Source organism: Hipposideros armiger, unplaced genomic scaffold (assembly GCF_001890085.2).
Source record: "Hipposideros armiger isolate ML-2016 unplaced genomic scaffold, ASM189008v1 scaffold_1084, whole genome shotgun sequence".
Lineage (NCBI taxonomy): Eukaryota > Metazoa > Chordata > Mammalia > Chiroptera > Hipposideridae > Hipposideros > Hipposideros armiger.
Window position 1 is genome coordinate 93328 of NW_017732434.1, and position 13103 is coordinate 106430.

Here is a 13103-nt window from a genome sequence, read left to right on the forward strand (position 1 = left end):
GATTGCGAATAAACGGACTTAGCCTACGACTAGGGCTGCATTTGACCTTGTAGAAGTCATTCTGATCAGTCAGAATAACATCATCACCAACAACCTCAGAAAATATTGCTTAGTGCAAACTGGAGAGGATGTGCTCACTCAGCTTCCCTGGGCTTGAGGTGTAAAGACAGTTATCTTTCTCTTAAAAAATTTTTATTTTAACTTCTTAAAGTAAAATATAATTTTTATAGAGATTTATATATTAGTTCATTTTAACCAAAATCAAACCCAGGCTATCAATTCACCATTCTTAGTGGGAAACAAATCAATGTGAGAAAGACTTAATTCTGATGTAACTGGCTTTACTAGGATGTATGAAAATAGAAAACAAAGCTGGAATGTGGACACGTAAAGATTTCAAGGGTGTGTTTTGCACTCACCATTTTGACCAACTTTAACTCTAAGTAATTTCCTCTTGTTTTTCTACTGCCTGATGCATTACAGAAACTCATTTAAAAAATAAATTAGTGAATATAAAATAAAAAGATGCCTCATTTTGTTTTCAAAGTGCAAGTTTCTTCTAGCATTTGAAGTAGAATGTGTACATTACATACTTAAAAATGGATTTTTGAGAGTGGAGAATTAAAATTATAAGCACAATACCCTTTAAGGTAAATAATTAAATAAATTTTAACTAAAAAATATAGTGTTGGGAAAATCGATAATTTAAAATTATACAGTATTGTAGATTATTAACACTTTAAGGGAAGTTTTATATTTCTAACAATGAAAGACACTGGGGTAAATAGATGAATTTGCCTTCTGCTTGGTTCGAATTGGTTGACTTGCTAAAGTCGATACTGAGGAACTTCCTGCCTGGGATGAAAAAAGTTGAAAGTTCCTTGCAGTTCTAAGATTTTAGTTTGTGTAACAATATTTCAAAATAATTTTCTTACAAATATGCCACTCTTTCTTGCTAAGAGACACTTCTCATGTACATATTTCCTATAATGCCAATCACATTGAAATAATGTAGGGCTAAGGTAAACTGTAAGGTATAAGAATTGAAGAAAATGCGTTTAAATGTGTATTTATTTTTTCTATTTACATAGAAATTTATTTTTCCCTTTGGCATAATTCTAAATTGCAAAACTGTGAATTTAAAAAGAAAAAAAATGTCATCTTTTTAAATTTGAATATTTAGGAACATGAAAGTATATAGATCAAGCTACATCAAGCTAAATTTTGTTTTCATGATGATCAGATGGAAATACTGTAATAATTACATTTAAAACTTTACTGCATTGTATTATTTATAGCCAAAACTTAAATTCAGTTACACATTTTGCTAAAAACATCTTTATTATTTTAAATAATAAAGATCTATAAAGTGCTATGCAATATGTAAAAGAAATATCCAAGCATAGCTTTTCCTATTGAATTGGGTGGGTAACTCCTATTGAAGTTACATGATTCTTTTATTAGCTTTAGTAAATATATTTCACAAATTTTAGTTTAAAATGAGCTACAAAGTTAACAAAAAATGTAATAAATCAATAATTTACACGTAGTCTATCTTCTAAAAGTAAATAAGCCAGAAATAGGAAACTTGATTTGTTGATAAATAATAACATACATTAATGAAATATCATTCTATTGTTCATTATCAAGCCTTAAATATGTCAAATATACCTTCTCCAACCCAGTTACCAAAAGAGGTGGATAATAAATTCTGACATAGCCAACTATTTTTGTGAAACATAATAAGTGAGAAAAGGCAGACATTCATAATTATATACAATTGTATAAAAAGGGAATGATGCCAAAACTAGCCCCATGATAATCATCTTTCCTTTGGTACCACTGTCATATATTCTCAGTTTATGAAACAAACCTGTAGGAGAGTTAAGGCTCAGAAATAACATATTTAGACATAAAAAATAAAATGTTAACAAAGGAAACTAAAGCTTGCTTTTCCCTCTGTTGGGAACAATGCACCTCTTAAACATTTGCACTAGTTTCATTCAGAAAAATCCACCACTCCATATAGGCAACAGTGGAGGAGAGCATGGTGCCTTATCCACAAGTGCTAAGTGACCTTTGACTGACAGTATAGTGAAATTTCATCATCAATACTAAAATATAACAACTCAAAATGTATTTCTTATTAACAATAAGTCAACAATACTATTACAAATACAAAAAAACATATTATTTTTAAGTTTCTGTCATTGAAGACAAAAATTCAATAGCAACTCAGATATCATGTTATCATATATATTTCAAAAAAGACAAGAAAGCCATGAAATTGGTCATTTAGTACAATACAGACTTTTTTCTTTTAAGAGCATTAAGAAAAGTATAGATAAATTTCATTTAAATGTAATACTAATATCTCTTCTTTTTCTTACACTTTTGGAACTTTTGGCTATATTCACTTCCTCTATTGTTTTCTGTACTGCTATCACTATCACTGGTTTGTTTTTGCCTCTTTCGTTTATTTATCTGATAAAGATCAGGGTCACGTGGTTGTTGGTGAGTCCATTCATAGGAGCTGGGTCCAGCCTCTAGATTTGGAACACGATTTAGTGAGGGAGACATGGATGTGCTATTAGGAAGTGGTGCTGTCATCTCACAGTAAGGAAGCTGCAGTGCTGGATTATATGCATGCCACTGCTGTGAAAAAAAAGACATTCATCTGCCAAAACAAGCCCGAAAAATTTACAGTTTACATGCATTACACAAATAACTATAAACAAACCAAATCATGTGCTAGTATAAGAAAGGCAGTGACTTTTCAAAGTAGGAACGTGGTAGTTTCCTTAAATGGTAAACATACAGATTCAAGGTAGTGTATAACTTACTGCAATTCAGATTAGTGCTGTCCTACAGAAATATAATGCAAGCCATATATGTAGTTTTAAATCTGTAAATAGCCACAATACAAAAATAAAAAAGAAACAAGTGTAATTAAATAATGTATTTCATTTATCTTAAAATATTGTCATTTCAACATCTAACCAATATAAAAATTGAGATATTTTACTTTCTTTTTTCATATTAACTCTTCAAAATCTGGTGTGAATTTTATACTTATAGCATAACTCAATTTGGATGGTAAATTTTCATAGAAAATACTTGATCTTAATTTATATTACACAGAATTTACAGTTGAGAAAGTAAATACACATACCCAAGTTCTTTCAAATATATGGAAAATACCTGTGTTATAGTCCCACATCTGTCACTAACAACGTGTACAATCTTGGGCTTGTTGATTAATATTCCTGGACCTCAATTTTATTATGTATAAAATGAGGAGTCAGAAGAAAACAATTTCCTAAGTTCCTCTTTAATAATAAAGATCATAATTAAGATTTCGGCCAGAGACATATTTTTTAGTCTTTGGAAATAATGTAGCTTTCTATACTAAAACTTTTTGACTTCAGTTAAAAAAAAATTATTTTTTAAAATCCATGTTCAAAAGCAATATATTTGTGATTGGTTTCCATTATATAAAAATGTTTTACTAAATAAAATTATTCAATTCTAAAAAATATATTTTAAAATAGTTATTTAACTAACGCTCTACTCAAATTTTTCTTGGACCACAATGCATCATCATGCCTATCCACCCCTTTGTTGTTGAAGCACTGGCTGTTTGCTGAGCTATATTTGTGGGATTTAAGATGGCTGGATTAGAGCTGACTGCCACTGGGGGAAAGGCTCTGTTTTCATCTCAGGTTTTGATTGAAGCATCATTAAGTTTCATACAGTTTTCATATTCTACATGGTTTGTATCATATTGTATATGGAACCAAAGGCATAACAAACTTACCATTCTCTGAAAGAAAAAGTGTTCTTGAGGTAAAGCTGCATTATTAGTTGGAAAGAGCTGCATGGGGAAGGAAGATCTGCCCATGACTTCTTCATTTCTTTGGGGAGATATGAGAAAAAGTAATAAAAAGTTAAAACTCCTACCTCAAAATGTCTCCTTTTTTTAGAGAAATAACAGAAAAGATAGCTCTTCGTTAAAAAAAAAAAAAAAGCTTCTCAGTTATGATTAACTTTAAACACACATACCCAAATAATCAGTTATTATACTGATAATGTAGTGAGTGACAGAGCAGTACCTTAAGTCTTATTAATTAGTACTTACTGAACTCTCAATATTTAGGGTCACATTTGGCATTCTGATAGGAAATGATGAGCACTTAGATACGAAGACAGCAGAGCAAGTCATTAACAATCACCAAGGGTACATTCAATTGTTTATAGATATAAAAAGTGAAAGAAAGGTAGACACTTTCCTCAATTTATTTTTGTAGATATCTTCACTGTTTATATAAATTATATTCTTTCCTAAATGGACTGCTGATATTAACATAAATACATATTTGCTGATTTCTTCTAAATATTAATTAAGAATCCCTAATTTAAACTGCCTAATTTAAATTTAAATTTAAATTTAAACTAATTTAAATTAAATATTAATTAAAGAATCCCTAATTTATTAAATTTATTAAAATTTAATAAAAAACTGCGGTGTCCTAAAATTTCATTTAAAAATGTAATGTTTTGTTCCATGAGATGTTCAATAAATTCCAAAGTTACAAGTATGAGCTAGAAACTATAGCTTGTCTTCATTAGTTTACTTGCCCCACAGTATTTCACAATTTTAATGCTAATCCCTGTTTTCCACAAAATAAGACCTACCTGGAAAATAAGCTGTAACATGATTCTAGGTGCCAAAATATGGCACCTTAGCATGCTGAATATTTTAAGCTGAAAGAGTTTGTGGAAAAAGCACCCTTCTCCCTGCAACAGGTCATAAAACCCTCATGTGAGGGGGGCGTGCCCTCCATATTCTGGAGGAATCATGCTATGGCTTATTATCTGGCTAGGTCTTATTTTCGGGGAAACACGGTACTACTAAACCTTAGTCTAACCTTAGTCCAGATAGTGTACTGTGGGAAGGGTGAAATTAACATGGGCAGGTAGAGGGCCAGCCAAATGGCGCGTTGGTTAAGAGTTGGCTTGGGATGCCACCTCTGGGCAGCAGGGCCTCGGTTCGGATCCCACGAGGGCCAGTGATGCTGCGCTCTCTACAGCTAAGATGGCGAACAACAGCTCGACCTGGAGCTGGGCTGCCGTGAGTCGCTGGCAACAGCGTAGGTTGCAGTGGGGCTGGCTGGCAGCTGGCGTGAGCTTTTGTGAGCTGCCATGAGCAGCCGTCCAGTGGCCAATGAGCAACTGCATCACCGGGGAAGAGTGCAATGATCACAATACCAACATGGACCAGTGAAACAACATCTTCCACAACTAGACTGAAGAGAAAAGGACAGTAACTAGTCTGTTCCCCTTCCCCAATAAAATCTTTAAAAACAAACAAACAAAAACAAACAAACAAAAAAACATGGGCAGGTACAGACAGAGAGGAGGGCAGGAGAATGACAGGAAGCAGTCAGATGAAGAGGTGAAGATCCCAATTATAAGTGGTGAGAGTGGTACCACAGAAGCCTGAATGATAGTATCTCTATGATTCATCACAAGGAGATCTTGGATGTGTAAATGATTTAACATCTATAAAAAGAACATGATAAAATATAAAGAACATAAGCAACACAAATCTCTACCTATTGCTGAAAATAATATGACTGAACTTAAATGAAAACATTTCCTGTCACTTTTCATGGTTTCACAAAAAAACGAATTCCTTAATTTTATCCTATATCTAAATGGTAAGGTTTACAATTGTCCAGGATGTATAAAAACTCTTCCTGGCACAAGAGTGTGTTTATTTTCTTTACCTTCATGAAAAAAAAAATTTTAATTACCTGTAGCTGTGTGAATTTATCTTAACACAGCTCTCAAAACTTTGGTTAGCTGGTTCAGAAGAGTGAGAACTCCCTTTAAAACAAACAGAATTAACAGATTACTTCATGGTACAATTTTTTTGAGTTCTAACATTAAACCATAAAAAAACTCCAAACCCAAGAGGATGTAGTATTAATTAAAATTCTAAACTCATATAAGATATATGAATATGTCTTTGGCCTCCTGAGTAATATTTACAGATTGTTTATATTATTATAAGTGACTAAATTACAATCAAGGTTTGTCCAAAGCAATGGCTCTACAAAAGAATTACACTGACCTGGGACCATATAAGATACACAACATTTTGTTTTACATACCTGTAAACTAAAAATGGTTAAGTATTCTGTGTTATTTGCCTCTGTGTATAAGGAATGAGTTCTTTAAACTGCACTGACAAAAACCAATGCAACATCACAGAGGATGCTATGCAGTGGGCTAGGGAAGTGTCAGAACATCATGTCCTGGCTCATTCTACTAACCTGTATGAGTTAACTGGACAGTATCTGAAAGCATGATATGGACAATTTTCTTTGCAAAGACATTAAAAAAAAAAAGAAACTCAAAGAGAAGTACTTTTCCTTTGCAACAAGGCATTGTTCTGTCATTCTTAATTGTTTTTAGTATAGCCAGAAGAATAAAAAACAAACAAGGGATATATAAATAACTTGAATCATTTAGGGGAGGGAGGCAACATAAGCATTGCAAGCATTGCAACATAAGCTTAAGCATTGCTTCTATTAGTCTCTCCAAGCATGAAAGGGCTACAGCAGGGGTCGACAAACTGCGGCTTGCGAGCCACATGTGGCTCGTTGGGTACATTCCGTCTCAAAAGTTTACCGATCCCTGGAAGAGCCAATCCTGTCCCTCACAACAATTTAAAAATTATTTGAGAGCCATAAATATATTTTTACAAATAAGGAAAATTTAAAGTAATATTATAAATGAAACTATGATAGTTTGATTTTCATTTTCAATTTTACTTCAGAGCCACATATACATACCCAAAGAGCCGCATGTGGCTCATGAGCCACAGTTTGCTGACCCCTGGCAGCTCTTCCGTCTCAAAAGTTTGCTGACCCCTGGTCTAGAGTATTAGTACAATGTTCTCTAATCAAAGATGATCAATTCTTGATGTATGTGCAAGAGAAGGCCATTCATGTCAGGGAGTTTTCCTCCACCACTATGAAGGGTCACTGCAGCTGCCATTGGCCAGCTGTTCTTACAGGGGCTTAGATCCAGAGCAATATATATATCATGATTCCCCTAGGAGTAGGGCTAAGTCACCCACTCTGTTTCCCAAATAGTAGGTATTTTATACCATACATTAGCAATGACAGGAAGATCAGCAAATAGACTTGCTATATAAAAGCTAGAATTGTGTGTTCCTAGTTCATTTATAACAGCCAATAGCAAATATCATAGATACTTGCTGGCTAATACTGACATAGAACATTAAAAATTTTAATACAGAAGATATGCAATAGGGTTGGTCGTGTAACTGGCAATGCTAATTAATTATATACCATTATGAATTAGACATGTGTTCTGAGAAAATTTAATAGAGACTACAGGGGCACTTTTTTGGTCTAATGCTATATAGCAAACAAAATGCTTACACCTCTGAGAACACTACCACCAACAGAACACACTTGGAAGATTCATCAGTGATAGGACCTACCAAATCGATACTGCACATTAATTGGTCTTCCATATAAACGAATTCCATTCAGCAAAGCTATGGCATAAGACACCGATTCTGGGTGCTTAAAGCAGACAAATCCAAAAGACTTCGGCTTTCCGTCTTTGTCTTTGCATATAATCACTTTGGTTAATGGCCCAGCCTATAAGAAACTTAAAAATTATTTTCTCATAAATCTAAAGATTTTTTTTACAGTTGGATAAATCAAGTATATTCAACTTTAGACTAAAAAAAAATCTGTCAGCAATAATATCTTTATGTAGCTCTAATATAATGTACTTCCCTAACTCTAAATATTATACTTCAACACACTTTCTTGGTATTTTCTAGTTTATCAAGAATCTTAAAAAGAAAGCTCTGTTACCCTTCTGTTAGGCTTAACAAAAAATTTTAGAGAGCATTTAAATCTAAGATCAAAATACTACGTGTTACTACACGTAATAACTGTGTATATAACTCAAAAATAAATTGAATGACAAACCCAAAGTTGGTTATGACCAAAAAAACTGGTAACATTAAATTGCAGCCAGATTTTTTTCTGTCAAGAAATGTTTTAATATATTTAACACTTTTAAGTAGGTGCATTATTTATAATAGCGAAAAATCAGAAAGGCTCTACATCCAACTGGAGAATATAATTCTATGGTATATTATTAAAATGGAATAAAAACCATATATTGAAAATATTCAGATTGCATCAATAGTAAAACTTATAATTAGCAAATACAGAGTAAAAAAGCAGAGTTAAATATTGTAAAAAAAGAAAAAAAGTGTTAATTACAACTAAGAAAATATTTACATCTTCACCATAACGATGCGAGGAGGCACTCACAAAGATTTATAAACAGCTAAGGTTTAATGGTGAATGGCTCAGACTTTTTGATTGTATAATCATTAAAGGTAGACTGCTTTGCTCTGCAGGGGTCGATATAGTATTAAGAAATTGTTTTTAATCTAAAGAAAAATATTAATTATCTTTAAAATGATGCTGTATTTTAGGATTCGGTCTTTCTCTTTTCATTTGTCGCTTTCTCAGGGACTAGCTCATCCTCTCTGCTGGTTTCAAGGACCACTTCACCAACAAATCTATTGTTCCTACTCATGCATGCCTCTTTCATGGAACAGTCTCCTAGAGACCTCTATGTCACTGTACTTCAAACTCAACATATTTGAAAATGAGTTCACTATTTTTCCCCTCAAAATTTCTACTCCAGCATTCCTTGGTTAAAAATACAAAGATATTAAACCTTACTTTCTCACTTCAAAGGGTAATCAGAAATTTGAAAGACACTAACTAGTAAAAGTATAAAGGAATGGTAAAAACCAATTTTAATTAGTACTTTTCCACTCCTGATATTAAATATATGAAATCACATTTGGGCAGAATATCTTAAATGCTTTAAAGTTTACAAATTAAAAAATATACCAAAGCATTTTTAAAGATAAAATTCAATAAGAGACTTGCTTGTAGCAACAATCACATCAGCTTAGTCTTTTAAAATCACAATAAAACCATAAACAGTATTGCAGCTGTGAAGATTGCTGGGGTTTGTTGGGTTGAAGCCTCTCTGAAAGATACCTCATTTTAGCAATTCCTTCCACAATATAGAAGGACCTAGGCAAAAATAAAAACGTGCTTGGTTGCCTGATCTGTTAGAAGAGATGAACATTTTGTTTATGTAGAAATCACAAAATATGAGGATACAGTAGATATATAGTTTTATAGATGCATACAACTGATAAGTCCCTACTGACTAGAAATAATGTATGTGCATGGGGCCTTTGTGCCTTATCCCCCCAACACCCCCTCACTTCGTTTTTGGAGGCTCAACATAAGCCTTCTGGAAAAAAAGAACGATTAACATTTTTTTTCTTTTTTTTTTAGAGTGACAAGTTTCAAATGATATTGGGGGGGGGAAATCAACTACAGGAAAAGACAAGTATTTAAGCAGATTAAAAAGAGCAAGTTTTGGGCCGGCCGAGTGGCGCGATGGTTAAGAACTCGCTTGGGATGCCAGAGGGCCCCGGTTCGGATCCCACATATGAGGGCCAGTGACACTGCCCTCTACAGCTAAGATGCTGAACAACAGCTCAACCTGGAGCTGGGCTGCAGGGAATCAACGGTGATGGCGTAGGCTGCAGCCCCTGCTGCAGTGGGTTGCCATGGGCTACCGTGTGTAGCCAGCAGCCAGCGTGAGCGGCCCTCAAGCCACTGTGAGCGGCCGTCCAGAAGCCGGCGACTGATCTGCCTCACCCAGGAAGAGCGCAATGATGGTGCCAACTTGGGCCAGTGAAGCAACATCCTCCACAACTAGATTGAAGAACAAAAAGACAGCAACTTGTCTGTTCCCCTTCCCCCAATTCCCCAGTGCTGTTCCCATCCCCCCAATTCCCCAATAAAAAATCTTTAAAAAAAAAAAAGAGCAAGTTTTAAAGGATGGCAAATTATTAGAAGGATAAGCATAACAGCCTTAATATCAACAATATTTTTCAAATAAGGAAAGTTTTATGTTCAGGACAGGACATCGTGGTACCAGAAAGGATTGTCTCTATCAAACTGTGTGTAGGTATAATTAACAGAGGGGTGCTTTAGTTCAGAGACAAAGGTAGGGCTTTTCAAAAACTAAATAAAAAACTCCTTTCATGGCTGGTACTCATACTCCTGGAAATTTAGCTTTGTTATTGTCTGCCTTGGAACTTGCCCTTATTGACAGGGGGATGTCACTCTTTCTTGATTTCTCTTCCTATTAGTATTAGCAGTACTATTAGTTGTAGCTGCAGCAGCAAACAGTAAGTGCCAGGCTCAGTTCTGTTTTACCTGCATTGGCTTATTTAATCTTCACACATCATACTGTAGATACTATTGCTCCCATCTGACATTCGAGGAAACTGAGGCACTGAACTATTCGCTTACTTGCCCAAAGGCACACTGCTGACATCAGAAATCACACTCTAAACAACTTTGCTATACTGGGTATCCTCTGTTTTGTAGATTATCCTAAAATATGGTAATTCATTTTAAATTTCCTACTGAAGACAGACTAGAGTCTGTCTCTTAAAGTTCTACGCCCAGTACCTTACTTAGTATTTGCCATGTCATTCTGGACCATTAACTGGTTAGATGAATGGCTGAATGAGGATATCTCTTTAGCAAGGGAGACCTAGGTGTGTACAACAGATGAGTGTTTACAGGAGACAAGAGGTACCAGGTCTGGAAAGTTTCCGGAAGATCTGCTGGGTATGAAATAAGGGAATTGTCGGTCAGGGTCCTGATTTGGCTGCCCAAATCATCCGAGACCTCATTTATCATACTGGAGTAAAAACACCCGCCACATAAAAGGGCGTGGGGGAAACGCATAGGGAAACACTGAAAAATCCATGCCGCTCATTCTGCGGGCTTAAGGCGTGAGGGCGTTTATCACCCGAAGGACAGGACAGTGACACAGCTGTTTTCCGCTCTGGCTGAGCGCACCCGAGGCACTTGCTTAAGGCGGAGCCCAGTCACTGCCCATCCCCAGAACTCCGCACTGGGATGGGGGTCACCGTAGGCTACTTCACCACCCAGCTGCTCACCTGGAGACAGGTGCGCCAAGGCGGAACTAAATTAAAACCAAGGCTCGGGTTAGGGCGGGAAGGGGGCCGGGCTCCGAGCGGTCCAGGTGGGCCCCGCCACTCCGGCAGCGCTGCAGGCTTGGCGCGCCCCGTGGCCTCCACTGCCCCTTCCCCGCCGACGGTACCTGAAGGAACAGCTCGTAAAGGATCTCCTCCCGCACACGGGCCTCTAAATTCCCCACAAACACCGTTCTGTCGGCCTCCTCCTGAGCAGGGAACATCCCTCCGGTCTCGGGCGGAGGATGGAGGATGAGGTGCCGAGACCCCGCCCTCCTCCCCGGCTTTACAGCGCCGCCTGGCGAGGCGGGTGGGGCCCACGCCCAGAGCGCGCGCGCCTGGTGCCGCACGAGGCTGCGGAGCCACGCCCCCCAGCGCCCCGCGGGCCCGCCCACCGCGCCGGCCCGCGCCGCCCGCGCCCAGGGTTTGGCTGGGGCCGAGGGTGAGTGCGAGTTAAGAGAGGGTAGTGTGAAAGGGGCTTTGCCCTCTTGCTTATAGAGTACCTTCCGTATTTCCGGGCAGGACGTTATTAATTCTGGATTTATTCAACTAACATTTTAAATGAAATGTCTGTAGAGACCGTTTAAGTTATACTGAGTTACAGAAGCTCCCACGCTAATGGGGGAAGATCAGTTTCCAAAGAGAAAATGAATAAATCATTAGGATTTTCAAATTACATTCTTTATAAAATTATTTTGAAAGAATGAATACATGCATGCATGGATGTGGATACAACAGCGTACTACAATTAAAGTTTATTCCCCTAGGAAGCACTTCCTGGAAAAGTTTGAAAATGGCCGCAGTGGTTTTAGATGGACTCTAGAAAGCATTTGAACTTGAGAAAGCAGCCTATATCAAGGAATATGAAAACGAGTATATAGCAGGTTTTGTGACTGAAACCACAATTCTTGAGGATGGCTACTGGGCGCTTGTAGCAGGACCCGATATTTGTACCTTGTATTAGGATTGTACTTTGAATACTGTGTACCAGGGTGAATAATTGATTCTTAGTTGAGGAAGATTTTTAAAATCCTAAGAACAATAAAGATAATTTAAAGAAAGGGGGGAAGAAAACTTAATCAGAATCTCAGTACTTTGCTAAATCAACTGTCAACTGTTAACTTGGCTTCCTTTCTGAAGGTATGTCTACATAGAACCATGAAATTGTTGTGCAAATATTCAAGTAATCAGGACACCATTTGGCCTTTAGTTGGGCATGGTGATAATTCATTTTGAATTGAAGAGACATGCTTTGAATTGGTTGGTGACCCCAAAATTATCTTTTCTAATGAAAAGGGTCACATCTTTGGAACCCTGATTTCTAATTGAGCTCTGACATTGGTTCATTTTATGACTTTAAATAATTTCACTTTTTGGAATTTGAGTTTTGTTTCTTAAGAAATGGATTGGACTAATATTTTTATGCAAATAAATTTTATATAAATGTATATTATAATTAATTACAGTATATGTTTATCATAGTAATTTTATTTGCTATGTGACATTTTATTTTTTAAATTTTTTATTTTTTTTAATATTCTTTTTTTGTTGTTTTTTTACTGTTAGTTTCAGTTGTACAGAACAATGCAATAGTTATCCGTTTCACCCTCACAAAGTAACAACCCCCCACTCCCTATCTACTGCCCTCCCACCCCCGATATCATGCTTGTCTATTACAATTCCATTGATTCCATTCCTACTCTCTACTCCATGACCCATGACTATATGTATATATAATTATAGTTGACATACAATATTATTCAACATCAGCTTCAGAAATACAGTGTGGTGGGCAGGCCTCCACACCGACCATGAAGTGGTCTCCCCCACCAGACATGAATCTATCTGGCCCCCCAAGAAATATCTACATTATTGATTATATTCCCCAGACTGTCTTTTCTATCCCTGAGGCCATATTGTAGTTACCAATTTGTAT

At 36.3% G+C, this 13103-nt stretch overlaps 1 protein-coding gene across 1 annotated transcript; it reads right to left on the reverse strand.

Annotated features, from left to right (window-relative positions):
• Positions 1–697: 697 nt before the first annotated feature.
• RBM11 (RNA binding motif protein 11) lies at positions 698–11475 on the reverse strand. The gene is made up of 5 exons (XM_019632147.1): positions 11296–11475; positions 7538–7700; positions 5817–5889; positions 3818–3914; positions 698–2655 (listed from the first exon to the last, which is right to left on the reverse strand). The coding sequence occupies exons 1-5, from the start codon at positions 11389–11391 to the stop codon at positions 2368–2370; spliced, it is 717 nt and encodes a 238-aa protein (XP_019487692.1). The 5' UTR covers positions 11392–11475; the 3' UTR covers positions 698–2367.
• Positions 11476–13103: the final 1628 nt, after the last annotated feature.

What these genes read in the sequence shown, in the direction of transcription:
- RBM11 (XM_019632147.1), bottom strand. Translation starts at nt 11,391, where the DNA reads ATGTTCCCTGCTCAGGAGGAGGCCGACAGAACGGTGTTTGTGGGGAAT. An exon ending in TAATGTGCAGTATCGATTTG is followed by an intron (nt 5,890 to 7,537) that starts GTAGGTCCTATC and finishes TTTGTTTTAAAG; the next exon opens with GGAGTTCTCACTCTTCTGAA. An exon ending in ACTTTTTCTTTCAGAGAATG is followed by an intron (nt 2,656 to 3,817) that starts GTAAGTTTGTTA and finishes TTTTTTTCACAG; the next exon opens with CAGTGGCATGCATATAATCC.